General features: G+C 41.4%; 2 protein-coding genes across 2 annotated transcripts in view; one reads left to right on the top strand and one right to left on the bottom strand.

Moving 5' to 3' along the window:
- The window catches only part of CUNH3orf84 (chromosome unknown C3orf84 homolog), a 9434-nt gene extending 3518 nt beyond the window's left edge, over positions 1-5916 (bottom strand). Inside the window, exons 1-2 of the mRNA XM_034997527.1 lie at positions 5890-5916; positions 4335-4448 (exon numbers count right to left, since the gene is read on the bottom strand). Of these exons, the coding sequence (XP_034853418.1) occupies positions 4335-4448; positions 5890-5916 (141 nt within the window). The remainder of the gene's footprint in view (positions 1-4334; positions 4449-5889) is intronic.
- Positions 5917-15109: 9193 nt separating this feature from the next.
- IHO1 (interactor of HORMAD1 1) overlaps positions 15110-27654 on the top strand; it is a 41532-nt gene continuing 28987 nt past the window's right edge. Inside the window, exons 1-3 of the mRNA XM_034996681.1 lie at positions 15110-15185; positions 23578-23648; positions 27102-27273. Coding sequence (XP_034852572.1) covers positions 23593-23648; positions 27102-27273 — 228 coding nt within the window. The 5' untranslated portion in view covers positions 15110-15185; positions 23578-23592. The remainder of the gene's footprint in view (positions 15186-23577; positions 23649-27101; positions 27274-27654) is intronic.

Genomic DNA, 27654 nt, shown 5'->3' with positions numbered 1-27654 from the left:
ATATATATATATATATATATATATATATATATATATATATATATATACATACAATGGAATATCACACAACCATCAAAAAATGAAATCTTGCCATTTGCAATGATGTGGATGGAACTAGAGGGTATTATGCTAAGCAAAATAAGTCAATCAGAGAAAGACAATTATATGATCTCACTGATATGTGGAATTTAAGAAACAAGGGAGAGGATCATAGGGGAAGAGAAGAAAAAATGAAACAAGACAAATCATAAGAGACTCTTAATCTTAGGAAACAAACCGAGGGTTGCTGGAGGGGAGGTGGGTAGCAGGATGGGGTAAGTGGGTGATGGACATTGGGGAGGGTATGTGTTGTAATGAGCACTGGGTATTATATAAGACTGATGAATCACAGACCTGTACCATTGGAACAAATAATACATTATATGTTAATTAATTGAATTTAAATTAAAAAAAAGAAAATGGGCAAACAACAAGAAGCCATTTCACTGAAGAGGATATACAGATGGCAAATAACACATGAGAAAATGTTCACCATCATTAAACATTAGTGAAATACAAATTAAAATCACAATGAGATATCATGACGTATTTATCAGAATTGGCTAAAATAAAACAGAGACAATACCAAATGTTGTTGAGAATGCAGAAAAACGGGATCATTCATACATTGCTGGTGGGAATGTAAAATTGTACAGTCACTCTAGAAAACTTGGCAGTTTCTTTTAAAAACTAAACATACAACCACCATATAATCCAGCAATTGCACTCCTAGGCATTTAATCCAAAGAAATGAAAAGTTATGTTCACCCAAAAACCTGTACCAGCTTTATTTATAAGAACCAAAAACTGGAATCAGCCCAGATATTTTTAAAAGGTGAATGGTTACAAACTGTTTATACATGCCATAGAATACTACTCAGTAATGAAGAGGAATGAACCATGAACAACTTGGATGAATCTCTGGGAAATTATGCTGAGCAAGAAAAACCAATCTCCAAATATTGTGTGCCATATCATTCCATTTATATAACATTATTGAAATGACAAAATTTTAGAAAGGGAGAAGAGGCTGGTGGTTGCCAGGGATTAGGGACAGAAGAAGGGTGGAGGAACAGGAGGCTGGTGGGTGTGATCATAAAAGGGCACTACTAGGGGTACTTGCCATGTTGGCCAGTATCTTAACTAAAGAGGTGATAAAAGTTTATAGATCTTAATATACACAAATGAGTATAAGTAAAGTAGGAAATCTGAGATAGGTGGGTTGCGTTAATGTCAATGTCCTGGTTGCAGTATTATACTATAGTTTTGCAAAATGTTATCATTTATAACATTGGGGAAAACTGGGAAAAGTATAGAAGGGATCTCTATTATTTCTCACAACAGGTTATGAATTTACAGTTATTTCAATAAGAATTTCAATTTAAAAAACCCTGGGAGTATGCAGCAAGTTCCAATTGACCCCCAAATTTCTTCTTCATCTCTATCCTTGGCTAAAGAATTGTACACAGCCCTAGAATGTGGATGCCTCTGTTGTTGGAGGCAGCTCTGACTCTGAAAACTCACCATATATGTATTTTTGCCTTTTGATTTTTTTATTACTCCAAAAAACTTCATTAAGAAAAATTTAGCTTTCTGACTCTATGCTTGTGCCTTCAACACTTTCACAGTGTTTTTCTGCTCCTCAGTAAGGAAAGCACACTTGATCCGGTCATAGACACACTTAGTATATAGGGAACCACTACAGGCCCTGCTGACGTGTTGTTTGTTTGTTTGTTCTAGACAACCTCATAAGAACTTTAGGTCTTACAACACAAACTTCTTGAAGTCAGCCTGGTCACATGCCCTTTGTGGACTGTGGTGCTTTCCCAACTTTGTTGGTATGAAGGTACACAATTCTATTACCAAGGGTTCAGGACAGCCTAGTTTTGTTAGAAGCTGTATTGCAGGACAGCCTATGATGGTATGTCAGATTCCGGATCATTCTGAATGCCTCTAGACACCATGTGAAATAGTGAGTTTCACTCACTATTCTAACGGTGGCAGGATAATCTATTGACTTCCATTGACTCAAGTTTTGTTCTCACAATAGTGGGACCCTGGTAAGAAGTGCAGTCATTTCCTTCCACCCAGGCAGTTCTGAGTATTCTTATCCCTGGAGAGGATTTCACCTGCATCTTTGTTTCTAGGGATCCTTTTCCATTGAGGTAGTAAAACCCATGATCTCTGAGCAGGTGGGCTTGGGCTGGGGTTCCAGCTGAAGAAACCTTGGAGGAAAGGTAGATTTCCTGGGAGGGGGCAGTAGTTGCATGTGGGAGGGCTAAGGGCCCTGGTGGAGGCTGGGCATTCTGCAGTCAGTAGGATGCTGAGTAAGGAGCCCCTGTGACAGACTGAGGCATGGCAGGGGTGGGACAAGGAGGAATACAACAATCATGGCACCACCAGTGAAGGACTTACTCCAAACCATGAGTCCCTGGGACTCTTGTCTAACCTTAAGAACAAACAGGACCAGTATTACATGTCCCAGGAGTCAAGCAGGTGATGGCTAGAAATAAGTTAATCTGGTCTAGAAGAGAAAAAGAAAAAGAAGAAAAGAGAATTTTCTTGCATCTGAATGACACAGACAAAATTCTACCTGCCCCAAACTAAAGAAAAGTGGTGTCACCTCTTGAAAAGTTTTTCAACAATAATAGCAGCAAGCAGTTGGTTGAAACCTGGTATCTCTTAGCTAATAGGAAAATAAAATGTGCACCTTCCCCAAACAGTCCCACTAATTAAAAGAGATTTAGACATAGAATGAGCCACCAGACTTGGCATTTATACAATCTGAGCCCAAGACACATAGATCATGCTGTTTGGGGATGCTGGTATTGCTAGTAAATGCTTTGTGTAGCTAGTCTTCAGTTAAAACATGTCCCAAAACATGTTCCCTACTTCTGTTTCTGGGGGACAGATTGAGAGGATGTTCCAGTCTTTAGGATGACAGCTGCCCCTGGGCTCCTACAAACACCCAGCAGAAAGTCCCCAGTTTGCCTCTGTCCCTGCACTACCCAGGTCCCATTATTCTCAAGGGGGAGGTGGCTCCAGATAAGCGGTCTGGAGCTGCATTTGGGCCTGGCTCTCTTAGTAGGCAGTGCCAGGCAGCCCTTCCAACTGAGAATGCTAAGGAAATTCAGGCTCCATAGCATAGCAGCCTCCAAGACCTGTTCTTGGCCTGGGAAAGCAAGTCATGGAGAATTCAGATGGCAGGTCAGGTAGGATCTGGCTAGAGGCTTGGAAGCAAGAAGCTGCAGTGGGCAGAGCATGTTCCAGACACTCCTCCAGGTCCCTTTCCATGTTCTCCACCCTGCTGTTGCCCAGGGGGCTGATGTGAGTGCATTTCTCACCAGCCTGCTTTCCTTCTGGCCACTGAAAAGCTCTGGGAAGAGATGGAGGGAAGGAAGGAGAGGTCTCTTCTCTTAACTCCCTCCCAGACTAGCCCCCACCTGTCTGTCTCTCCACCCAAGATCACCACTCCTCTCAGGGTAGTTCTCTCCACACCACCCTCCCCTTCTGGGTTCTATGAGCCATACTTTCCCCTGTCCCTTTGGGCCCAATGGTACTGACCACTTGGTTATTACCAACCTGTGATACCACCTTTACCTGAGGCCTTCACATCTACTCCTTTGCATGTACACTCTGTTGAGTTCTCCTACTTTGAGTGAGCTTTTTACTGTTGGGACCCCAGCTGATGATCAGTGCCCCCTCCTTGTTTCCAGGCCTAGAAGCAGTAAAGGGTCTGGGCCTTGCATCTCTCTCTCTCTTGTTCTCTGGAAGCCTTTTCCAGCCACTTCTGCCATCACTCCCTTCCAGTCCTCCTTGGCTACGCATGTGAGTGGGTACCCAGCCACTTTATATGCTGCTTCCTTCACCAGAGGAGGCCTCCTGGGCCCCTGAACTACAAGGCTGACTGTGGATTAGACCATGGGCTTTCATGACATCAAGGAATTTGAGCTTGAGAGCAGTTGTTGGCAAAACTCAAGGCTTACTTTCTGGGTTCTGGAGGGTCTCTCCCCATGACCACCTACTCAAACTGGGCCCTGACCCTCCCTCCACCGAGAAGGAACATTGAGCAAGACTGTCCAGCTTGGTACTAGCTCTTCTCCACCCTTTCTATAGGTGGAGATAAGGAAATACGCTATTTCAGGGAAGAGTGGCCAGGCCTCATGAATGTTCTGGGGATAAGCTGGCCTCAGGTCTCAGTCCAGCAGTGATAGGTCTGGGGATGATGCTTTTGGGGTCTGAGAGAAACAGAAACTGGCCCAGCCACCCCAGCTGCCCCCAGAGCTGCCTTGTACCTGACATCGCTGCAGGAATACTGCTGGAGGCTGGGGCTTGGCTGCAAGGCGGTATTCTTGAGCATTTTCACTCTTGAACTGGCCTCTGTAGTGCCCATAGAAGCCAGTGTTGTGCTATAATAAGGCAGGCATGAGGGTGAATCTCTCCCAAACACTTATCCTGAGTCTCAGACCTCAGGGTCCCCAGACCAGAAGCCTCTCCTGGGAGCTACTGACAGAATAAAAAGAATCTGAGGAGAGGGACACCCATCTGCCACCCATCATTAGAACAGTCGGCCTCGGGACGCCTGGGTGGCTCAGTCAGTTAAGCATCTGCCTTCGACTCGGGTCATGATCCCAGGGTCCTGGGATCGAGTCCCGCATCGGGCTCCCTGCTCAATGGGAAGCCTGCTTCTCCCTCTCCCTCTGCCATCCACTTCCCCGGCTTGTACCCTCTTTCTGTCAAATAAATAAATAAAATCTTAAAAAAAAAAAAAGAATATGGATTCTCTTCAAAGAGCAAAGGGAGACTTTCCAGCAGGGGAAGGGACCAGACAGTTTTTGAGTTGGGGTAGTTCAGAGCACTGAGCAGAGTTTTGAGAACAGGGCCACTGACTGGTGATATGATCCTTCCCTGGGGCTTGAATGGATCCATCTTGGCATCTATTGACAAAGTCACGAGCACCTATTTGCCACAAACCCTGCTATTCTGGGGCAAGAAGGGCACACTCTGAAACTGGAGCACCTAAGGAAGGGATAAGCTTTTCAAAAGAAGTACTTTACCAACAGTGATAGCTTCTGGAGAGAATCTCAGAGACAAGGACTGGCAAAAGACATAAATGAGCATTTATCAGAGGTCTAAGGAGGAGCTATTCTGTGTTGATATCATTACGTGGATGCCCTGTGGACAACAACCATGTCTAGCCAGGGAACTCCTAGAGCCCAACTCTTTGTCCTGAGAACTCCCTGGAAAGGATGGGTGTGTCTGGTCCTCCATGATCATAGCCTTGAGCAGAAACTGACCCAAGTTTGGCCTCTGGCCATCACAGCAGGTTCCTGTACAGGACTGAAAAGCCCTTTATCTTTTCATCCCACTGAGGGTTTGGGTTGCCCAACTTGTCTCTCCATCTTTCTATTATCTGTTGAACTTGCTCTCTATTCAGTTTAGTTCAATATTATTTACTGGGCCGCCTTTACTGCATCCCAGGCATTGGACTGGGCTTGGGATATACAGTGGAAAACAGTCTTTGCCCTCAAGATGTTCCCAGTATAGAGAGCAGTCAAACTCCAGAAGTCTGGGGGGACCAAGCAAAGAACTGGGAATAAATGGGGTGGCTAGAAGATTAGGAGGTTCAGCTGGTTAGCATGAGACCAGGACATATGGGAAAGGACATGGCATCAGAAAGACTAGGTAGGTTCCAGGGGTAACCTTAGAATGGCAGGGAAGTTCAGGGTCCTCCACCAGCCTGGATGCTGGATGAAATCCTTCTTGCTAAATTTACTCTCATGATTCATTCAAGTTTCAGGTACTACCCCAGGGCCAGGAGCCAAGATTAATTGTAAAGTGCACTCTTACCCAGGAGCCTACTAAAGCACTTTGCATCTTTCCAGGAAGGAAGTAGAAAAGGCAAACTTTCCTTTTGTCTTTTTGAGGCTATGTCTGAGGAAAGAGAATCTCAGCTTCTTGTTGCTTAGTGACAAAGGGAGGTTGTGACTGCACAATGCTGCTGAGATTGTTGAGACAGTGCCCAGCCAGCTACCCCTTTGTGCTTCCTGCTTGTTTTCACTTCTTTATGAGAGAAATCTGCCCCTTAGCATTAACAGCCTAGAAAGAGTCCTTACATATAGAAACAGCCTAGATAGAGTTCATGCATATAGAAACATATACTCCACAGTAGAGTGTGATGAACTCATAGTCAATGAAATATCAAAGAACATTTTAAAGGTGAATCCTGCATTTTAATATTGTGTAACCATATTGCCAGGAACATAAATTTAGAAAACATTCCACAGAGTCAAAAGAAATGTTAAAAAGGCTGATGGTTCTTCGGATAAAATTGCTGCTTCAGAATAAGGTTCTGCCAACTTTTCTTTTAGGAGTCTGTGGCACCTGAGAACACTGGGCAGGTGACTATTACCAGGGACCCAGTAAAGAAAGAGAGCATAACAGAGGAGCAAGAGAAGGAGCGTGAAAATATTTGACATTGTGGTTCCATTCCAAGCTACCCTTCTGCAGATTATTGTCTTTCTCTCTCATTTGTAACACAGGGACATGAACAGTTCACCCCTTTCACTAACCAAAAGGAGCTGGCAATCAGCCTCTAAAAATAGAGTTTTTTAAGTTTAACAGCAGAAAACATTCAGACCCTGCTGGTGTCACTGATATAACCCTACTAGCCAGAAAACCCACCCTACTATAGTTAACCCTGAAGACCCACTCTCACAGGTATTCACAGGTACAAAAAGTTTCATTGCAGCATCTGCATAGGGGGAAAACTGTAAGCAGCTGAATGTTTTACCAATAGGGCAATAAGAAAGATACTTTAATCTACAAATATATATCTTAAAAATAGTGAGTCGAGAAGTCAAATTGTAGAAAAATGCACAAAGTATACCATTTATAAAACGATACAATCATGCAAAACAATGCTATATATTATTTATGGATGCAAACATATGAACTAAAAGTATAAAACATACATAGAAATGATAAGCATCAAATTCAGGATAGAAGTCACCTGGGGAATGTATCAGGGAAGGCAGAGTGGAGCTTCAACTCTATCTGTAATGTTTTTTGTTTTTTGGGGGTTTTTTTGGTTTTTTTTAAAGATTTTATTTATTTATTTGAGAGGGAGAGAATGAGAGAGAGTACGAGAGGGAGGAGGGTCAGAGGGAGAAGCAGACTCCCTGCCGAGCAGGGAGCCCGATGTGGGACTCGATCCCGGGACTCCAGGATCATGACCTGAGCCGAAGGCAGTCGCTTAACCAACTGAGCCACCCAGGCGCCCTATCTGTAATGTTTTTATTTTTCAAAGCTTTATTTAGGTGTAACTAACACAATAAACTGCACATATTACGTGTACAATTTGACACATTTTGACCTATGTATACATGTATGAAACATAGCCACAATCAAGGTAGTAAACGTATCCATCAACCCCAAATTTCCTTCTGCCCATTGGTAATCCTCCTCTATGGCACTCATTGGTCTCAAGCAATCGCTGGTTGACTGTTGCCATAGATTACTTTGCATTTTCTAGAATTTTATATAAATAGAATCATTCAATATGTATTCTTTATGTCTGACTTCTTCCATGCAGCATAATTATCTTGTGTTTTATCCATGTCATGGTGCCTATCAATCACTCATTCCTTTTTATGGCTTAGTAGTTTTTCATTGTATGGATGTGCAAAACTCTGCATAGATATACATATATGTATACGTATATATTTTTAATAGAATTTTTAGAGCAACTTTAGGTTCACAGCAAACTTGAGTGGAAGGTACAGAGATTTCTCATATACCTCCTGCCCCACATGTGTATAACCTCTCCTATTACCAATATCCCCCAACAGAATAGCACATTTTTTATAATTGCTGAACCTAAAGTGACAGATCATTATCCCCCAAAGTCCATAGTTTACTTTAGAGTTCACTCTTGCAGTTGTATATTCTATGGGTTTGGACAAATGTATACTGCAGTTACATGTATGCACCATTAAACTATCATACAGAATAGTTTGACTGCCTTAAAAATCCTCTGTGCTCCACCTATACATCCCTCCCTCCCCCAACCCTTGGCAACCACTGATCTTTTTACTATCTCCATAATTTTGCCTTTTCCACAAGGTCATAATGGAATCCTACAGTATATAGCCTTTGCAGATTGGCTCCTTTCACTTAGTAAAATATATTGAAGTTTCCTCTATGTCTTTTCCTAGCTTGATAGCTCAATTCTTTTTAGTGCTTAAGATTCCATTGTCTGGATTACCACAGCTTATTTATTCATTCACTTACTGAAAATGACTTCTTGGTTGCTTTTAAGATTTTGCAATTATGAAATAAAGCTGCTATAAATATCCATGTGCAGGTTTTTGCGTGGACATAAGTTTTCAAGTCCTTTGGGTAAATACCAAAGAGCACGACTGCTGGATCGTTTAATAAGAGTATGTTTAGCAGGGGACCTGGTTGGCAGTCGGTTAAGCGTCTGCCTTCGGCTCAGGTCATGATCCCCGGGTCCTGGGATCGAGTCCCGCATTACTCAGCAGGGCGCCTGCTCCTTCCTTTGTCTCCTGCTCCCCCTGGTTGTGCTTTCTCTCTCTCTCTCTCTGACAAATAAATTAATAAAATCTTTAAAAAAAAGAGTATGTTTAGTTTTCTAAGAAACTGCCAAACCATCTTCCAAGGTGGCTGTACCATTTAGCATTCCCATTAGCGATGAATGAGAGTTCCTATTGCTCCACATCTTCACCTGCATATGTGTTATCGGTGTTCTGGATTTTGGCCATTCTGATAGGTGTGTAGTGGTAGCTCATTGTTGTGTTGTTTGAATTTTCATTTCCCTAATAACTTACAATGTTGAGCATCTTTTCATATGCTTATTTGCTATCTGAAGATATTTTTTTGTGCAATGTGTTAAACTCTGTGTTGGCTTATTTATTTATTTATAGAAATGTGGGGAGGGCGCCTGGGTGGCTCAGATGGTTAAGCGTCTGCCTTCGGCTCAGGTCATGATCCCAGGGTCCTGGGATCGAGCCCCGCATCGGGCTCCCGGCTCCGCGGGGAGCCTGCTTCTCCCTCTGACTCTCTCCCCTCTCATGCTGTTTCTCTCTCACTCACTCTCTAAAAAATAAATAAAATCTTAAAAAAAAAAAAAAAAGAAATGTGGGGAGAGGGGCAGAGGGAGAGAGAATCTTAGACAGGTTCCATGTCCACTGCAGAGCTCGACACAGGGCTTGATCTTACAACCCTGAGAACATGACCCAAGCCAAAATCAAGAGTAGGTCACTTAGCCAACTGAGCCACCCAGGTGCTCCTGGCCCATTTTTAAATCAGGTAGTATTCTTATTGTTGAGCTCTAAGGGTTCTTTATATATTTTGTTTCTTTATCAGATGTCTTGAATCCACACACTAATCAGGTTTTTGTCCCCACTACACCACAGTCAAGATCACCAATAATTCTCACTCTTCTTCTTCCTGACCGATCAGCAGCATTTGACATTGATAAAGCAGGCAGTTAGTTAGACTTGAGCTGGAGGCAAAGGTTGTGATAAATAGGTGACACAGTAGAAGCCTGAGGGCACAACCTCCTAACTTTGTGGCTTTTAACCTCCTGGCCTTACTGCTTTCAAAACCCAGGGGCTGACAGAGCAACAGCCTCAGATGCAGAACATGCGCTCTCCTCTTCAACCTCCGCCCCAGGGTGACCCCCTAGGTTCATTATATTTGCATTGTGGTTTTGAGCCCCATGGGACAAGATGGTCATGACAGTTGCAGCAAGAACCTTGTAGGGCCCAAAACTCTCTCTCCTAACCAGGAGGAGGGGTCCCTTAGATGATTGGAGACAACCTCAGTCGGAGACCTCCTTACCGTGACCCATAAACTTTGCAAACATAAAAAGACACCCCTAACCCCGGTACAGTTCCCATCTCTGGGCCTACCCACTCTCCCATCTTAAACTCGATAAACTGCTTTGTGCTTGCTACTTTCTTTCTGGCTGCCTTTATTCAAGTGGGGAGGCTCATGTACGTCTATTGTGGGGAATCCAAGAACTGAGACCTCCATTCACACCTCCATTCTCCCACCAGTAACAACATAGCTGGTCTCCTCCTCTTCTTTAAAGGGTGGTCCAGGAGGCTTCCACAGCACCTCACTCTCTTGGGTGTCCCTCCTCCGTCCCTGACCGCACCTGCTTGGGGTCCTTTGCTGCTTTTTCCTTATCTAGGCCTCTAAACTTGTGTGTCCTGGGGCTCAATACAATCTGTTTTTCTATCCGTATTCTTTCATTGGTGATTTGTTTCATGGCTTTAAAAGCCATCTATAACTATCAGAGGCAGAGTTACACAGACCCCTCCTCCCTACGACCCTCTGCCCCTGCCCACCCTGCCCTCATTTTGTCTCAGTATCTAGCAGGCCAGGTTCCCTGGACTATTTTTTGCCTTCTTCTCCCCACCAGGCTGCCAGTTCTGTGTCCCCTTTTGACCACAGCGCCTCTCCTTCCAGCGGCTCTCCCTACCCAGCTCTTGTTAGGACCTCTTGGGCCCCAGCCGGGCCCTAGCCCGTGGGCACTCAGTCCACTCCACATACGGCAGGGTGGGTCAGGTAACTCCTGAGCGGGTCTGCCTTGGTGAGGGGATGCTGCGTGGGGTGTGGGTGGCAGCAGGGGTGTGACTGTGGAGGTGCGCGGGTACATCTTGAGAGGTACACGTGGGCTTGGCCAATGCACCTGCTGGTAACAAAAAAACCCCAGACCGTTAAAACCTTTAAAACCGTTAGAACCGTTAGAGCCGTTAGTCTTGAGCCGCAGAGGGGGCGGGCCCAGGGGCGGGGCTTAACCCTCATTGGTGAGATCGGGCCGGGGGCGGGATCACGCATGCTCAGGCAACTTCGGCGGGACTGTCCTTGAGGCGAGATCAGAGACGCCCCAGGTGGGGCGCGCGCCGGCCCTCAGAGGTTGAGGCGGGAGGGGTTTGGTCAGAGACGGCAGGGAGGGGAGGGTGGGGTGCAGGTGGGGGGGTGGGGAGCCGTATGGGGCTTTACGTATAAGTTCGGGATTTCCGGGGACCTTGAGGAATTTCTTAGGACGCTGGCTTGTCCACTTGATCCTTGTCCGGGAGTTCTAGCCATTCATTCTTTTTCTGTGACGAAAGACCACTCTGGGTCTTCAGGGAGACTTTACCTTCTGTGCTTATCCTTGGAGAGCTGTTTACGTCAGATTCGCGGGGTTCCACAGCCTCTCACCCCGAGTCGGGGATTAGGAGACGCAAGGAAGAGAATTGGCTCGGAAAGTCAGGGTGAACAGGAATCCAGGGAAACCGACTGGGATTTACCTTTATTATTATGCAGTATCCCTTGGAAGCCTCTGGAAAGGACATTGAAATGATTTAGTCTAGGAGTCCAGAACAGGTCTCCTGGTTGAAAAGTGATGAAGACGAGGGGATGGCTGCCTGAGGTTGAGGCGGGCCTCCTGAAGGCCCGTGGGGCCCCAAAGTCTGAGGGACCGAACTGTTTTTTTTCTGCGACGGAGTGGAGGAGCCAGAGGGGCACGTAGAGGACCTCACACTGTGGCTTCAGGATTCTCAGTGTCGAAGACGGGGTCAGATGGGGGTGAGGGGTGCTCTATGAGACCCGTAGGGTATTCTCTTCAGCCCACTTGTTCCTCCCCTACCTACCTACCACCTTGCCAGGGCCCTTCCTATGGAGACAGTCGCATTCCTTGCATGCACTTAAACCTTTCCTCTGGTTTTCTTTTTTTAGATTTATTTATTTGGCGGGGGGGGGGGGGGGGGGGGGGGGGGGGGGGAGAGGGCAGAGGGAGAAAATCCCCAGACTCCCGACTGAGCGCGGAGACTGCGGGACTCTATCCCAGGACCCATGAGATCACCACTAAAGCCGAAACCAAGAGTCCCACACTCAACGACTGAGCCACCCAGGCACCCCTAAACCTTTCCTCTGCTTTTATGCTTCTTCTAATAGGACTGGGGGATGAGAGGGGGGGAGAACCCTGCCCTTGAAAGTTTGTAATGTGTGCATTTCAGTTTTCATTTACCTAGTGTCCTACCTAAGAATGACTACCTCTTCATTACTAGTATACTAGCATCTACAAGGACAGGTTTAGGCAGATGGGATTTTTGCCCTCTGGGAATTTAAAAGACTATATAGGTAGCACAGTGATGGGTAAGTGCACAGAGAACAGATAAACCTGAGGCTGAGCACATCAAGCCCCATGGGGTCCTTAGACATAGTCAAGGGTGCAGCCATGGAATTTTTTCAACCACATTTATGAAACCTCTTAAGAGTAAGTTAGGTTTGGAACCCCCAATGTAGTCATTCTAAACCCCAAGCCATATACTGTGTAAATTATTCTCTCTCAGCATAAACAGAAATGGAAGATGATAGAGGATGTATCATCTAGATGTAGTAATAATGGTCTTAAATAATGGTCTTGTAGTGATGTGTATAAAATTGTCTAGATTCTAAATCTAGACTCTAGAAGGAGGAATTTTCACAAGTGTGGATGGAAGAAGAAACAGATTATCAAAGAAATAAGTAAACGTAAGAGTAGGAATCCTATATTTACTTCAATTCTTCCCCTTTATTAAAATATGTAATAAGTCGGGGCACCTAGGTGGCTCAGTCATTAAGTGTCTGCCTTCGGCTCAGGTCATGATCCTGGGGTCCTGAGATCGAGCCCCTCATCGGGCTCCCTGCTCAGCTGGAAGCCTGCTTCTCTCTCCTCTATTCCCTCTGCTTGTGTTCCCTCTCTCGCTGTCTCTCTCTCTGTCAAATAAATAAATAAAATCTTAAAAAATAATAAAATAAAATAAAATATGTAATAAGTCTCTGGTGATCTAGGGATTTGAAATGTAATAATTGAAAACAAATCATATATATTTTTCAATTTGTGGATACTTGGAAAGTTTTGCTCTCTTGTCCTAATTTAGTTCTCATTTTTTAAAAGATTTATTTATTTATTTGAGAGAGAGAACAAGCAGAGGGGGAGTAGCAGAGGGAGAAGGAGAAGCAGACTTCTGCTGAGCAGGGGACTGTAAGCAGGGCTGGATCCCAGGACCCTGAGATCATGACCTGAGCCGAAGGCAAGATGCTTAACTGACTGAGCCATCCAGGCGCCCCTAGTTCTCATTTTTTTTAAAAAACTCATTTAACAGTAAATATTTTCTATTATGTGCCAGGCACAATTTCTAGATTTTGAGGATATAGTAGGGAACAGAACACACAAAAATTCCTATCCTCAAAGAGCTTAACTTTACAGTTAAGTAGTAGGCTTGGGTGTGCATGCTGAAATAAAAACAAGATAAATTAATAAAATATTTAATGTATTAGAATAATGGTATGCTGGGGAGAAAAAGCAAGGGAGAAACAGTAAATAACGAGGCGTTAAAATTTTGAATAATTTGAGAGAACACCTGGAGGTGGTGGAGGTGTTTGGCCTATTATGCTGATATCTGAGGGAAGTGAACCAAGTGGAGGAAACAGTATGGGAAAGGGACCTGAAACTGGTTGTGTGCCCAACAAGGGAGAACCCCGTAAGAGGTGTGGAATGGAGTGTAGATGGGAAAGAAGCAAGGCTAAGGGGAGATTGAAGACACCAAAGATAATCATGGGAACTCTGGCTTGTATTTGAGTAGGGTAGAAGCAGTGGAGAGTTTGATCAAAGGGGTAATATGATCGGATGTAAGGTTTGAACTCTGCTTCATAAAGAAGAGTCTATAAAGTTGGGACAAGGGTGAAATCAGGGAGACCAGTTTGGAGGCCATTCCAGCAATCCAAGCTGGTGGCAGTAGAGTAGTGTTGTCAGATTTAGCAAATAAAAATACAGGACACCCAGTTAAATTTGAATTTCAGGTAAACAATATATATATATATATTTTTTTAGTACAAGTGTGTCCCATGCAATGTTTGGGAAATTCAGATTTAACTGGGCATCCTATATTTTATCTGGTAAACTTATAGTGGAAGGAATGAGAAGTGGACAGATTCTGGATATGTTTTGAAGGAATTAACCATAGTATTTGCTAACAGATTGGATGTGAGAAGAGAGTCAAAGAGGACTCTTAGATTTTGGCCCAAGCAACTAGAAAGATGGAGTTGCCATTAACTAGAATAGGAAGACTGGGGGAGAGATGATGATCTTGGTTTTGGACATGTTGAGTTTGAGGTGTATATTAGTCACCCAAGTAGAGCTGTTAGGTCAGCAATTGAATATAGGAGTATGAAATTCAGGAGAGGGGTCTGGGCTAGAGGTAACATCTTTGGGAATTGTCAGCTAATACAAGGTATTCACTTATTAACTTTTTATTGTGGAAAATTTCAAACATGTAAAAGAGGAAATCATTGGATGAATGAACTCCAGTGTACCTACCCATCACCTAGCTTTACCAAATAACCTAGGGGCAGTCTGTACCCCTCTCCAGGTCCCCCAATCTATCTACATTGTTTTAAAGCAAAGCACAAACATTAGATTATTTTAAATATTTACTTATTTTAGAGAGAGAGAGAGCACTAGCAGCAGGGGCAGAGGGAGAAGAAGAGAGAATCTCAAGCAGACTCCATGCTGAGTGCAGAGCCTGACTGGAGGCTTGGTCTCCTGACCCATGAGATCATGACCTGTGCTGAAACCCAGAGTCCGATGCTTAACCAACTGAACCACACAGGCACCCCTTGCCTTTTATGCTTTAAAAGAATATAGTCATTTAAACTATAGAATTAACCACTCTGGATTTTGCTGATAACATTCCTCTGGTTCCATTTAACCCCTGTATTTTCTGTAAACTGGTCCTTAGATCTAGAAGCTTAACCAGATTAAGTCTCAATTTGGCAAGTATACTTACTTGGTAATGCTTGGCACCTCCTGTTGAACTGCAACAAGGGCTGGTGTCTTTCTTTGTGATGAAAGACGAATTGAGAGGTTTAGGTGTTTTCAGCCTCATCTATTCATTATAAAGTTCCCAATCAGCCTTTCACCTCATGGTTTTAATAGCCATTGATGATCATTGCCTAGATTCATTATTTTCAGGTGATAAGCTAATTCTACCATTCATTCTGTGTTTATTAGCTGGAATACCTCTATAAAGAAGAACTTTCTTACCATCTATATGTTGGTTACCTTGAGGTACATCTATTCTAGAAAGGTAAGATAAATGATTGATTGTCTTGTCTATCCTACCAATTTTCAGAATAATAAATTGGTTGCCTATCCTTCAAAGTGACTGATGAGGGTTTTAAAAAATATAATTATAAATTTAACAGAGGAAACCTCTTTAAGTTAGCTCTTCAGTAGTCTTTAGTCCTGGTAGTCTGATAACTTCCTTGTTCTCTGGGACAAGATGTCCCAGACTCATCTTGTACATTTCCTGCCCCAGACCTGGTTCCTTTTAGTGGTGAATGGTATTTCAAGACCAAAAGCTGGGTGTGAATTATTGGCTCATATGTCTTGACCATTTTCTATAAGACTTTTATATGAAACAAAATGTTCCATTTATTTAAAGATTTTATTCAGTTTAGAAAGAGAGGGAGCATGAGTGGGGGGTGGGCAGGGAAGAGGTAGAGGGAGAAGGAGGAGCAGACTCCCCACTGATCATGGAGCCGGAGGCAGGGCTCATCCCAGGACCCAGAGATCATGACCTGAGCTGAAGGTAGACACTTAACCATCTGAGGTGCCCCACAAAATGTTCTTTTTAAAAATTTTATGTAGTCAGGGCGTTGGGTGGCTCAGTCAGTTAAGCTTCTGGCTATTGATTTCAGCTCAGGTCATGATCTCTCAGACCTGGGATCAAGCCCCACGTCTGGCTCTGTGCTCAGTGCAGAGTTGCTTCAGATCCTCTCTCCCTCTCCCTCCCACTCACTCACTCTCAAATAAATCTTTTTTAAAAATTTATGTAGTCAAATTTATCGGTGTTTTATTACTTCTGGATTTTGAATCAAAGTTTTCCCCACATCCAGGCTACAGAGGAATTTATCAGCTTCCCCCCCAGTGCTTTTATGGTTTTATTTTTATATGATCTCTGATCCACTTGGATATTTTGTAGTGTATGATGAAAGGACTAGATTCAGTCTTAATCTTTTTTCATATAGCTGTTCTGTTATCCCAACTCTACTTTTTTTAAAAAAAGATTTTATTTAATTATGTGAGAGAGAGCTAGGGGAGGAGAAGAGGGAGAGCGACAAGCAGACTCCTTGCTGAATGCAGAGCCCGACTCAGGGCTTGATACCAGGACCCTGAGATTATGACCTGAGCCGAAACCAAGGATCAGACAGTTAACTGACTGTGCCACCCAGGCACCCCTTAACTCTACTTTTTAAAAAATTTTATTATTACTATTTTTAAAAGATTTTATTTATTTATATGACAGAGAGAGACACAGTGAGAGAGGGAACACAAGCAGGGGGAGTGGGAGAGGGAGAAGCAGGCTTCCCACAGAGCGGGGAGCCCGATGCGGGGCTCGATCCCAGGACCCTGGGACCATGACCTGAGCCAAAGGCAGGCGCTTAACGACTGAGCCACCCAGGCACCCCTCAACTCTACTTAATAAAATGTCTTTCTCGAGGCACCTGGGTGGCTCAGTCATTAAGCATCTGCCTTTGGCTCAGGTCATGATCCCAGGATCTTAGGATCAAGCCCCCATCGGGCTCCCTGCTCCGTGGGAAGCCTGCTTCTCCCTCTCCCACTCCCCCTGCTTGTGTTCCCTCTCTCACTGTGTCTCTCTCTGTCAAATAATAAAATATTTAAAAATAAATAAAATAAAATGTCTTTCTCTCCTCTATATTTGAGATGCTACATTTATCATATATTCATATACATTTCCACTTTCAATTAGATCTATTGTTATAATCTATTCTACTGGCTTGTCTATCTAAACATGTACCGATATAATGCTGTAAAATTATAGAAGCTTTATAATATGTTTTTAATACCTGGGAGGGCTGGCTTCCCCCCCCAGCCGCTCCTTTTTTTCCCTTCTCCTCTTTCCTCTTTTTCTATTTCAGGATTTTCCTGGCTGGTCTTGCTTGTTTTCATTTCCAAATGAGCATTATAATCAGTTTTCTCCCTGTAGAAAAAAAAATGGTATTTTTATCGGCACATTTCAAAGTTATAAATTAACCTAGATAGATTTAACATCTTTGTGATGTTGATTCTTTCTATCAATGAACATGATGTATCTTTCTCATTATTTGGGAATGGTTTATAGCTTTCTTCACATAGCTTTTGGACATTTCTTGTTAGGTTTTTGCCTAGGTTTTTTTTTTTTTTCATCTTAAAGAGATACAATTGACAAAATTGTAATATATTTAAAGTGTACATCATGATGACTTGACATTGTGAAAGGATCTCCCCCATCTAGTTAATTTACATTCATCACCTCTTATATCACTTGTTTGTTTATATATGTATGTGTGTATTTATTTATTTGGTGAAACCATTTAAGTTCTACTCTCTTAGCAAATTCCAATTATACAATACAATATTATCAACTACACTCACCACATTATTCATTAGGTTCTTAGACCTTATTAATCTTATAGCTAAAGGTTTGTACCCTTTTACCAGTGTCTCCCTATTTCCCCCACCCTCTAGCCTTTGGCAACCACTTTTCTACTCTCTGTTTCTATAAGTTTGACTTTTTTTCTTTTCTTTTTTTTTAAGATTCCACATGTATATGAAACCATGCAGTATTTGTCTTCTATGTCTGGCTTATTTCACTTAGCATAATGCCCTTAGGTTCCCTTCACGTTGTCACAAATAGCAGACTTTCTTTCTTTCTCCTGGCTGAATAATATTCCAGTGTGTGTGTGTGTGTGTGTGTGTGTGTGTGTGTGTGTTACATTCTTTATCCATTCTTTCATTGAGAGACCCTTAGTTTGTTTCTATACCTTGACTATGTGAGTAATGCTGCAGTCAACATGGAGTACAGGTATCTTTTTGACATCCTGTTTTCATTTCCTTTGGATATATACCCAGAAGTAGGATTGCTGGGTTATATATGGTAATTCTATTTTTAATTTCTTGAGTAAACTCCATACTATTTTTTATAGTAGCTGCACCAATTTACATTACCACCAACAATACACAGTTTCCCTCTTTTCCATATCTTCACCAATATTTATCTCTTGTTATTTTGATGATGGCCATCCTGAAAAGTGTGAGATGACATCTCAGTGTGGTTTTGATTTGCATTTCCCTGATGAATAGTGATGTTGAGCACCTTTTCATGTACCTTAGGCCATTTGTGTATCTGCTTTGGAAAGATGTCTATTCAGTTCCTCTGCCCATTTATTAATTGGTTTGTTTGAGTTTTTTCCTATGAGTTGTACAAGTCCTTTATATATTTCAGAATTAACCCTTTATCAGATATATGGTTTGCAAATGTTTTCTCCCATTCCACAGGTTGCCTTTTCATTTTGTTGATGGTTTCCTTTGCTGTGTAGAAACTTTTCAGTTTGATGTGGTCTTACTTGTTTATTTTTGCTTTTGTTGCTTTTGCTTTTCATGTCAAGCCCAAAAAATCATTGCCAAGACTGATGTCAAGGAGCTTACCCCCTATATTTTCCTATAGGAATTTAACTGTTTCAAGTCTTAAACTTAAATTTTTCATCTATTTTGAATTGATTTTGTATGTGATGTAAGACAAGGGTCCAGTTTCATTCTTTGGTATGTGGCTGTCCAGTTTTCCCAGCACCATCAAAGAGATTATCCTTTCCCTATTGTATATTCTTGGCTCCTTTGTCATAAATTAATCAACCATATATGCATGGGTTAATTTCTGGGCTCTCTTTTCTATTCCACTGATATATGTGTCGAGTTGTTTGTTTTATTATTGAGGTTTGTTTTTTTTTTAAGATTTTATCTGTTTACTTGACAGAGAGAGATAGTGAGAGCAGGAACACAAGCAGGGGGAGTGGGAGAGGGAGAAGCAGGCTTCCCGCCGAGCAGGGAGCTTGATGCAGGGCTCGATCCCAGGACCTGGGATCGTGACCTGAGCCAAAGGCAGACGCTTAATGACTGAGCCACCCAGGCGCCCCTATTATTGAGTTTTAAGAATTCTTTGTATATTTGGGACACCTGGCTGACTTGGTCAGTGGAGCATGTGACTCCTAATCTCAGGGTCATGAGTTTGAGCCTCATGTTGGGTGTAGAGATTACTTAAAAAAATAAGTAATTTTTTTTTAAAGTGTTCTTTGTATATTTTCGTTATTTTGGATACCTTTTTCAGATGTCTTTTGCAAATATTTTCTCCCAGTATGTGGCTTGTCTTTTCACTTTCTTGACCATGTTTTTCACAGAGCAGAAGTTTTTAATTTTAGGGAAGTCCAGCTTATTAATTCTTTCATTCATGGATCATGTCTTTGGTATTGTATTTACAAAGTCTTTGGCAAATGTGGGGGTCATCTAGATTTTCTCCTATTTTATTTTCTAAGAGTTTTTTTTTTAATAGCTTTGTATTTTACATTTAGGTCTATGATCCATTTTGAGTTAATTTTTTATGAAAGGTATAAGGTCTGTGTCTAAATTTTCTTTGCATGTGGATATCCAGATGTTTCAGCACAATTTGTTTAAAAGACTATGTTTTCTTCATTTTATTGACTTTGCTCCCTTGTCAAAGATCAGTTGACTGTAGTTGAGTGAGTCTATTTCTGGGCACTCTATTCCGTTCCATTGATCTATTATTCTTTTCCTTTGCCAATACCACACTATTTTGATTAGTGTAGCTTTATAGTAAATCTTGAAGTTGGGTAGAGTCAGTCCTCTGACTTTGTTCTTCTCCTTCAATATTGTGTTGTCTATTCTGGATCTTTTGCCTCTCCATATAAACTTAAGAATCAGTTTGTCAATATCCACAAAATAACTTGCTCAAATTTTTATTGAGATTGCATTGAATATAGAGATCAAGTTGGAAAGAACTGACATCTTGACAATATTGAGTCTTCTTATCCATGAACATGAATATCTCTCCACTTATTTAGTTCTTTTTTGATATCTTTCATCATAATTTTGTGTTTTTCTTCATATAGATCTTATACATATTTTGTTAGATTTATACTTAAGTATTTTAGGGGTACTAATATAAGTGGTATTGTGTTTTTAATTTCAAATTCCATTTGTTCATTGCTGGTATATGGGAAGGTGATTAACTTTTGTGTATTAATCTTTATCTTGCAACACTGGTATAATTACTTGTTTGTTCCAGGAGTTTATTTGTCACTTCTTTTGGATTTTCTCCATAGAAACTTATGTGGTCTTGAACAAAGACAGTTTTATTTCTTCTTTTCCAATCTGTATACCTTTTATTTCCTTTTATTGTTTTATTTCATTAGTTAGAACTTCTAGTACAATGTTGTATTGAGAGAAGAGGGGGAATCCTTGCCTTGTTCCTGATCTGAAGAGGGAAAACTTTTAGTTTCTCATCATTAAGTATAATGTTAGCTTTGGAATTTTGTGTAGATGTTTTCTATCAAGTTGAGGAAGTTCCCCCTCTATTTCCTACTTTGCTGAGAGTTTTTCTTATTAATGGGTGTTGAATTTTGTCAAATGCCTTTTTAAAAAGTTAATTAATTAATTTTTTTTTAGTAGGCTCCACGCCCAGCATGGAGCACAACACAGAGCTTAAACTCACGACCTTGAGATCAAGACCTGAGCTGAGATCAAGAGTCAGACACTCAACCGAGTGACCCAGGCACCCCAAATGCTTTTTAAATATCATTAATATGATCATATTATTTTTCTTCTCTAGTCTGTTGATGTGATGGTTTACATTATTTGATTTTCAAATGTTGAAATAGCTTTGCATGTCTAGAATAAATATCACTCAGTTGTGTATAATTCTTTTTATATATTGTTGCATTCAATTTGCTAATATTTTGTTGAGGATTTTGTACCTATGTTCATGAGAGTCTTGGTCTGTGGTTTTCTTTTCTTACAATGTCTTTGTCTGGTTTTGGTATTAGGATGAGATTTTAGAGAATTGGCATAATTTCTTCCTTAAATGTTTGGTAGAATTCACTTACAAACCTGCCCGGACAATATAGCCAGTTTTTAAAATGAATTTTCTTCAGTTTTCATCTCAATGAGGTATTTTATTAATTTATTTGTATCATGAGATAGTAATATTACATTGAACTTCTTTGAAGGTATTCTACACAGTCTAAACTGTGTTCAGGAGTGCTGAGACAAAATAATTAACTCTGATATTTAGTCCCAACCTTGCAGCAACTTTATTATTCTCAGCTAGGTGAGTGTGAGAGACTTGGTGTGTTACATATGAGAGTCCTTTGAACTGAGAGTAGGTGAATGTCAAAGTCTCCAGGAGACCATAGATTTATTTGAAAATGGTGAAGCCACAGTCTCTAAGGAAGTAATTAAACACCTAAAAAGTGCCAGTATCCGTATCCAGGCACTGGATATTCATGTTCTTGAATCCCTGTCCCCACTTTTAAAGATAGGCATTGTCTTCATTTAACTGATGAGGAAACTGGGATTCAAAGAAGTTAACTAATCTGGGTTTCCTGTCTGGCTCAGTTGGTAGAGCATGCGACTCTTGATCTCAGGTTTGTAAGTTTGAGCCCCACATTGAGTGTGGAGATTACTTAAAAATAAAATCTTAAAAAAGAAAAAACCCAAAAAACAAAGAGGTTAGTTAATTTGCCCAAGTTCACACTATAAATGCAGGAGTCAGGATCTGAATCTTGATCTTGTTCCTCTAAAGTCATGTCCTTTCAAGTCATTACCAAGCTGCTCATAAAGGGAGAAATACAGAGTTGCTTGGTTCTAGAAAGTATCTAAGACAGAGCCAGTGTTGAGAAACAAGAGCACAACATGCATGGCCTTTGGTAATGGGTTGACCTAGCATAGAACATATTTATCTCCAAATTTGGATAGAACTTGAACTAATTATTTAGTCCATGTGAGTCCTTACAAACTTCTAAGTTTGTATAACATCTGCCTCACAAAATCATTAACCTTGTATCCTGCAACATATCTAGGACTGTACCCAACACATAGCAGGGTTATGTAAATGGTAAGGCCTTTCACCCCTTGATCCTGTGATCTATGCTTAATATTCTTGCAAAACAAGTAGTTATAAACACCCCAGTGCATCTATTTTTCTAAAAAATCAGAAAACTTCAATGTAACAGATTTCTCTAAACAAGGTTAAATTATATAAAAAGTATACTAAAATGTCTATATTTATTTAGAACTTGTGTTTCATTTTATCTAGATCTCTGTTGGGACAGTATTTGATGTTTGGTCACATATGCCTACCATTTGTGTGGGAATCATTTTCTGATGCCCTCAATGGTAATATATAATCTGATAAATATGAATGTTCTGTGAGATCAGGGAGACAAAATTTAGAAATTGGGCTTATTTTATAAAATCCAGGCTCTATGATCATAATAATGAACCATAGTTGTGTTGCCAATGAGCAAAGTAGGCAATAAGAGGTATTGTCATAAGAGGTGTGGGAAAGCAGTTTGCCCAAAGCGCTCACTCTTCATCAAGCTTCTTTATTGCCCAAATTCGATAGCACTCTTGGCATTCCCATATCCTATGATCTGGGGAGAACTAGTCTTGGGAGAGGTTATAGATCAAGTCATTCATTGTATCAGGCAATGAAAAATAGAGTTTATTGGTCTTTTCCTAGAAGTAGATTATTAATAGGATGGCAAGAGAAAAGGACGAGAGAGCAAAAGATGGAATGCAAATTTACTGTTTCACAGATGACTAGTATTAATAAGGAAGGGATTTGTATGCAGTTTAATAGCAGAAAATACCTATTTCTTTTCTTTTTTAAAAGATTTTATTTTTAGTAATCTCTACACCCAACATGGAGCTCAAACTCATAACCCCCAAAATCAAGAGTCACATGCTCCACTGACTGAGCCAGCCAGGTGCCTTGAAAATACCTGTTTCTCGGGGTGCCTGGGTGGCTCAGTCGGTTAAGCGACTGCCTTCAGCTCAGGTCATGATCCCAGGGTCCTGGGATCGAGTCCCGCATCGGGCTCCCAGCTCCGCGGGAAGCCTGCTTCTCCCTCTCCCACTCCCCCTGCTTGTGTTCCCTCTCTCGCTGTGTCTCTCTCTGTCAAATAAATAAATAAAATCTTAAAAAAAAAAAAAGAAAATACCTGTTTCTCGGGCGCCTGGGTGGCTCAGTTGGTTGGGCGACTGCCTTCGGCTCAGGTCATGATCCTGGAGTCCCTGGATCGAGTCCCGCATCGGGCTCCCTGCTCGGTGGGGAGTCTGCTTCTCCCTCTGACCCTCTTCCCTCTCATGCTCTCTGTCTCTCATTCTCTCTCTCTCAAATAAATAAATAAAATCTTTAAAAAAAAAAAAGAGCTAAAGTCTTTTTTTAAAAAAAAAAGAAAATACCTGTTTCTGACACGTGTAATGGGAGTTTTCACCAAATGGATGGGAATATAGTTGCTGAAATGTCCTCATCTACATATAATAGTTACCAGTAGAGTAATCTTTAGGGGAAAGTTATACTATCTTAACCTTTTAAATTAATATTCCTCTCTTTTTAATAGGGCTAACCATAAGAAATGAATTTTAATGTCTGGAATATCAAAGAGATGCTCAGTATTCCCTCAGGCTCTGGGTAAGTTTTCTGGTTATATACTCTGATACTGAAGATCTTATAGTTGTATTGGTTTCATAGAAAAAGGCTCCCTTTCCTATTAGTTAATTAGTAATAGAGTTACTTCCATAGCTTCTTCCCCTTCTCCTCCCTTCCTTTCACTGCTCTCCCATCCTTGTCTTTTTCCTTTTGCCTATTTTCTGATCATGAAAGCATGTCAATTCAGCCGTGTGTGTTAACTGAGCAGTGGCTCTGTGTCCAGCACTGGGCCTAGGGACTATGGGGCCTGTGAGAATTAGACATGGCCCAACATCTAGAAACTCACCTTGGTTGGAGCGATTGCTATTGAAACAGCAGGGAGCAAAATCAAGACAATGTTCAGATACGTATTCAGTTGTGTAGTACCGTTTGTAGGTACTGTGGAGTTAAGAGCCACTCTAGCTGTTGACAAAACTCACTGAAATATTGCCCCTTCTACTAGTCCACTGAAGTATTTACATTTCTGTCCGCCAGCCATGCAGTGGGCCTGCCATTGCTAACTTGGTGGATGTGCCCCAGAAGTAGTATATATTTAAGGGATTTCTAATTGCTTTATGTTTTATTATTGGATAGTTTATTTTCTTCCTAACACCTTCCTAAAGACAGTTATTAATTCAATAAAAACCTAGAGCACTGTGCTTTTTATCTCTTAAAAAGAAAAAAAATTGCTTGCAGTTGATACAGAGTAGGGAAAAATCTATCTTTGTTAAATTCTAGATCATAGCTTTAAGATGTAAATCCTACGTAATTTCTATAAGCTCACAGGTTTTTTTTCCAGCCCAGCTAATTATTCTCTTTGACCTAAGAGGGGAGTCACAGAGAGCTATTTAAGGTATTTTGAGCAATGATTACGCAACCCATATTATAATACATGTGTGCAGCCCATTACCTTAGCTAATCTTAGAAAATGGTTCTATCAGTGAAATAATTGCTCCTTCCTGTGCTGAACTATTTGTTTTGTTTTTTTGTCTTGCATCAATATATGATGGTTCCTTTGGCTTAGGATATGTACTTATATGCTATCTAATTATTTTAGATTTGGCTTATTTATTTACTAGAGGAGGGGAAGAGAGAGAGCGAGGGCAGGGGGAGGGGCAGAGGGAGAGGGAGAGAGAGAATCAAGAATCTTAAGTGGGCTCCACGCCCGGAGCAGAGCCTCAATTTGGGGCTCAATCTTACAACCCTGAGATTATGACCTGAGCTGAAATCAAGAGTTGGATGCTTAACCGACTGAGCCACCCCAGTGCCCTTAGATTTAGCTTTTTAAAAAAGGAATGATTTGTGTATTCGTGTTTGTGTGTCTGAATGAAAAACATGTTTTTTCAGGTTACATAACAGCATGAAGTAACACAAATTGTTACTGAGATGTCTTTCAAGTAAAAACTTGAAGACTGTATTTTACTTGTGTGCCTGCTTATATGCTGTCTCTGTAATAGGCTCAGTACACTGTGTTCAAGTGTGATTGTATCATCACTATCACTTTCCCTTTCATATGAGAGGTTTAAAGACTGGTGTAAATACCCATGGGAAACAAGTTGGAAGTCCACAGCTGGCAAGAATAAGACACTAAAAGTGTGGGCGCCTGGGTGGCTCAGTTGGTTAAGCGACTGCCTTCGGCTCAGGTCATGATCCTGGAGTCCCTGGATCGAGTCCCGCATTGGGCTCCCTGCTCGGCAAGGAGCCTGCTTCTGCCTCTGACCCTCCCCCCTCTCATGTGCTCTCTCTCTCTCATTCTCTCTGTCTCAAATAAATAAATAAAATCTTAAAAAAAAAAAAAAAAAAGACACTAAAAGTGTGAAAGGGAACACCACCTTGTTTCTTCTCTCTTTTTTTTTTTTAACACCGCCTTGTTTCAAAAACAATGTTTAGGGGCACCTGGGTGGCTCAGTCGTTAAGCGTCTGCCATCAGCTCAGGTCATGGTCCCAGGGTCCTGGGATCGAGCCCCATATCGGGCTCCCTGCTCCGCGGGGAGCCTGCTTCTCCCTCTCCCACCCCCCCTGCTTGTGTTTCCTCTCTCGCTGTGTCTCTCTCTGTCAAATTGGTGGAATCTTAAAAATAAATAAATAAATAAATAAATAAATAAATAAATAAATAAATACAAAAACAATGTTTAATAGATCCTCCTGTGCACAAATCTGAGTTGATCATATTCTTCAGTCTGGATAAGGCCTGTATTAGTCTGCTAGGTTGCCATAACAAAGTACCCTAAAGTGGATGGCTTCAACAATAGAAATTTATTTTCTCAATTCTGGAGATTGGAAGTCCTAGAACCATATGCCAGCTGGATCATTTCTGGTGCGGGCTCCCTTACTGGCTTGCTGACAACTGTCTTCTCTCTGTGTCCTCACAGGGAGGAGAAAGAAAGGAGGGCAAACTCTCTGGTGTCTCTACTTGTAAAGACCTTAATCCCATCATGAAGGCTCCACCCTCATGACCTTGTCTAACCCTAATTACCTCCCGAAGCCCCATTTCCAAATACTATCACATTAGGGATTAGGACTTCAACATATGAATTTTTGAAGAACACAGACAGTCTGTAACTAAGCTGTCTTGTGTTTTTTGTATTATGACTCCTACTCTCCCTGTAATCCTGCTCCCTTCCTTCCCTGTAGGCACACTCTAGGAGAGTTAATGAGAGTTCTAATTCACCTTCTACACACACAGTTATATACTTGTTTGGTGTGGTGTGATGTAGATTTAAAAGGTTATATAAATGATACAGAGTTCATTCAATTTTTACTCTCTACACTCAAAATTACATTTTTGAGATTTATTCATGTGGTTATATGTAAATCTAGTTTATTGCTTCTGACTAATGCCTCAGTTATATGCATACACCATATATTATTTTTATCTATTCCCTTAGTGATTAACAGATTCAACTTTCTTTTTTAGAGAGAGCAAGAGTGAGTGAGAGAATGGGGGGTGGGAAGGAGGGGCAGAAGGAGAGAGAGAATCCCAAGCAGGTTCCACGCCCAGCACAGAGCTCTACATGGGGCTCGATTCTATGACCCTGAGATCATGACCTGAGCTGAAATCAAGAGTTGGGTGCCCAACTGACTGAGCCACCCAGGCACCCCCAGATTCAACTTTTTAAAAGATAATGTTCTTTTAATCCCTAAAGATTTCAGGAACTTTGATCCCCCAAATGGTGTTATAGCCCACAGTGCTGTTGTACAAAAAATAATAGTGTCAGTCCTTACTGTTTGATTTCCATCTGATTGTTCTCAAGTTGCTGTCATCAAAATGCCTGGCATTCAGAATTTCTTGGTGTTTCTTTATAGGTAGTACTGGCAGTGTGCAGGGGACTAGGAGGTCAGAACAAACTAGTACTCTGCCCAGAATATTCTGAAATGAATAGCTGTGAATTATGATTTCATTTGTTCAGAATGTTTGTCCACTTCATATACTTCTCTTTTCTTGCTTAATTTCAGGACCACTAAGTCATCTAGCTGGAATAATAATCAGACTGATTACTCCAGTCTCAGTGATTCCCAGTTCCTCTTTGGATCCCAGTTCTGTCCAGAAAGTTCAGAGACTCTGTCAGCACCCTTGGACAGTGTCCACTTGAGACAACCAAAACAGTCACAACAGAATTCTCTGGACGTGAGTCTCATTTCCAGAATTTCTCTGCACACATTTCATAATCATTATGGAGATAAGCTATAAAGAAGACTTATTCTGTTGAATTATATTTTAGAATTACACATCTCTAAGGATTAGTCTCCTAAATGGATTTGCACTTGATTGGTAACTCAGTAGTCTGAGAGACTTGGTAGTCTGAAATACTATATCGACTAAGTCAGCGAGGCACCTGATTAGCTGATATATATATTTTCAAGATTTTATTTATTTATTTGAGAGAGAGAGAGTGAGCACAAGCAGGAGGAGCAGCAGGCAGAGGGAGAGGGGAGAAGCAGACTCCCTGCTGAACAGGGGGAGTCCTGATGTGATGCAGGACTCAATCCCAGGACCCTGAGATCATGA

This window comes from Mirounga leonina, unplaced genomic scaffold (assembly GCF_011800145.1).
Source record: "Mirounga leonina isolate KUSES-001 unplaced genomic scaffold, KU_Mleo_1.0 Mir_94, whole genome shotgun sequence".
In the NCBI taxonomy this organism is placed as follows: Eukaryota; Metazoa; Chordata; class Mammalia; order Carnivora; family Phocidae; genus Mirounga; species Mirounga leonina.
The sequence above is the reverse complement of the archived record's forward strand: the minus strand, read 5'-3'. Positions and strand labels throughout refer to the sequence as shown.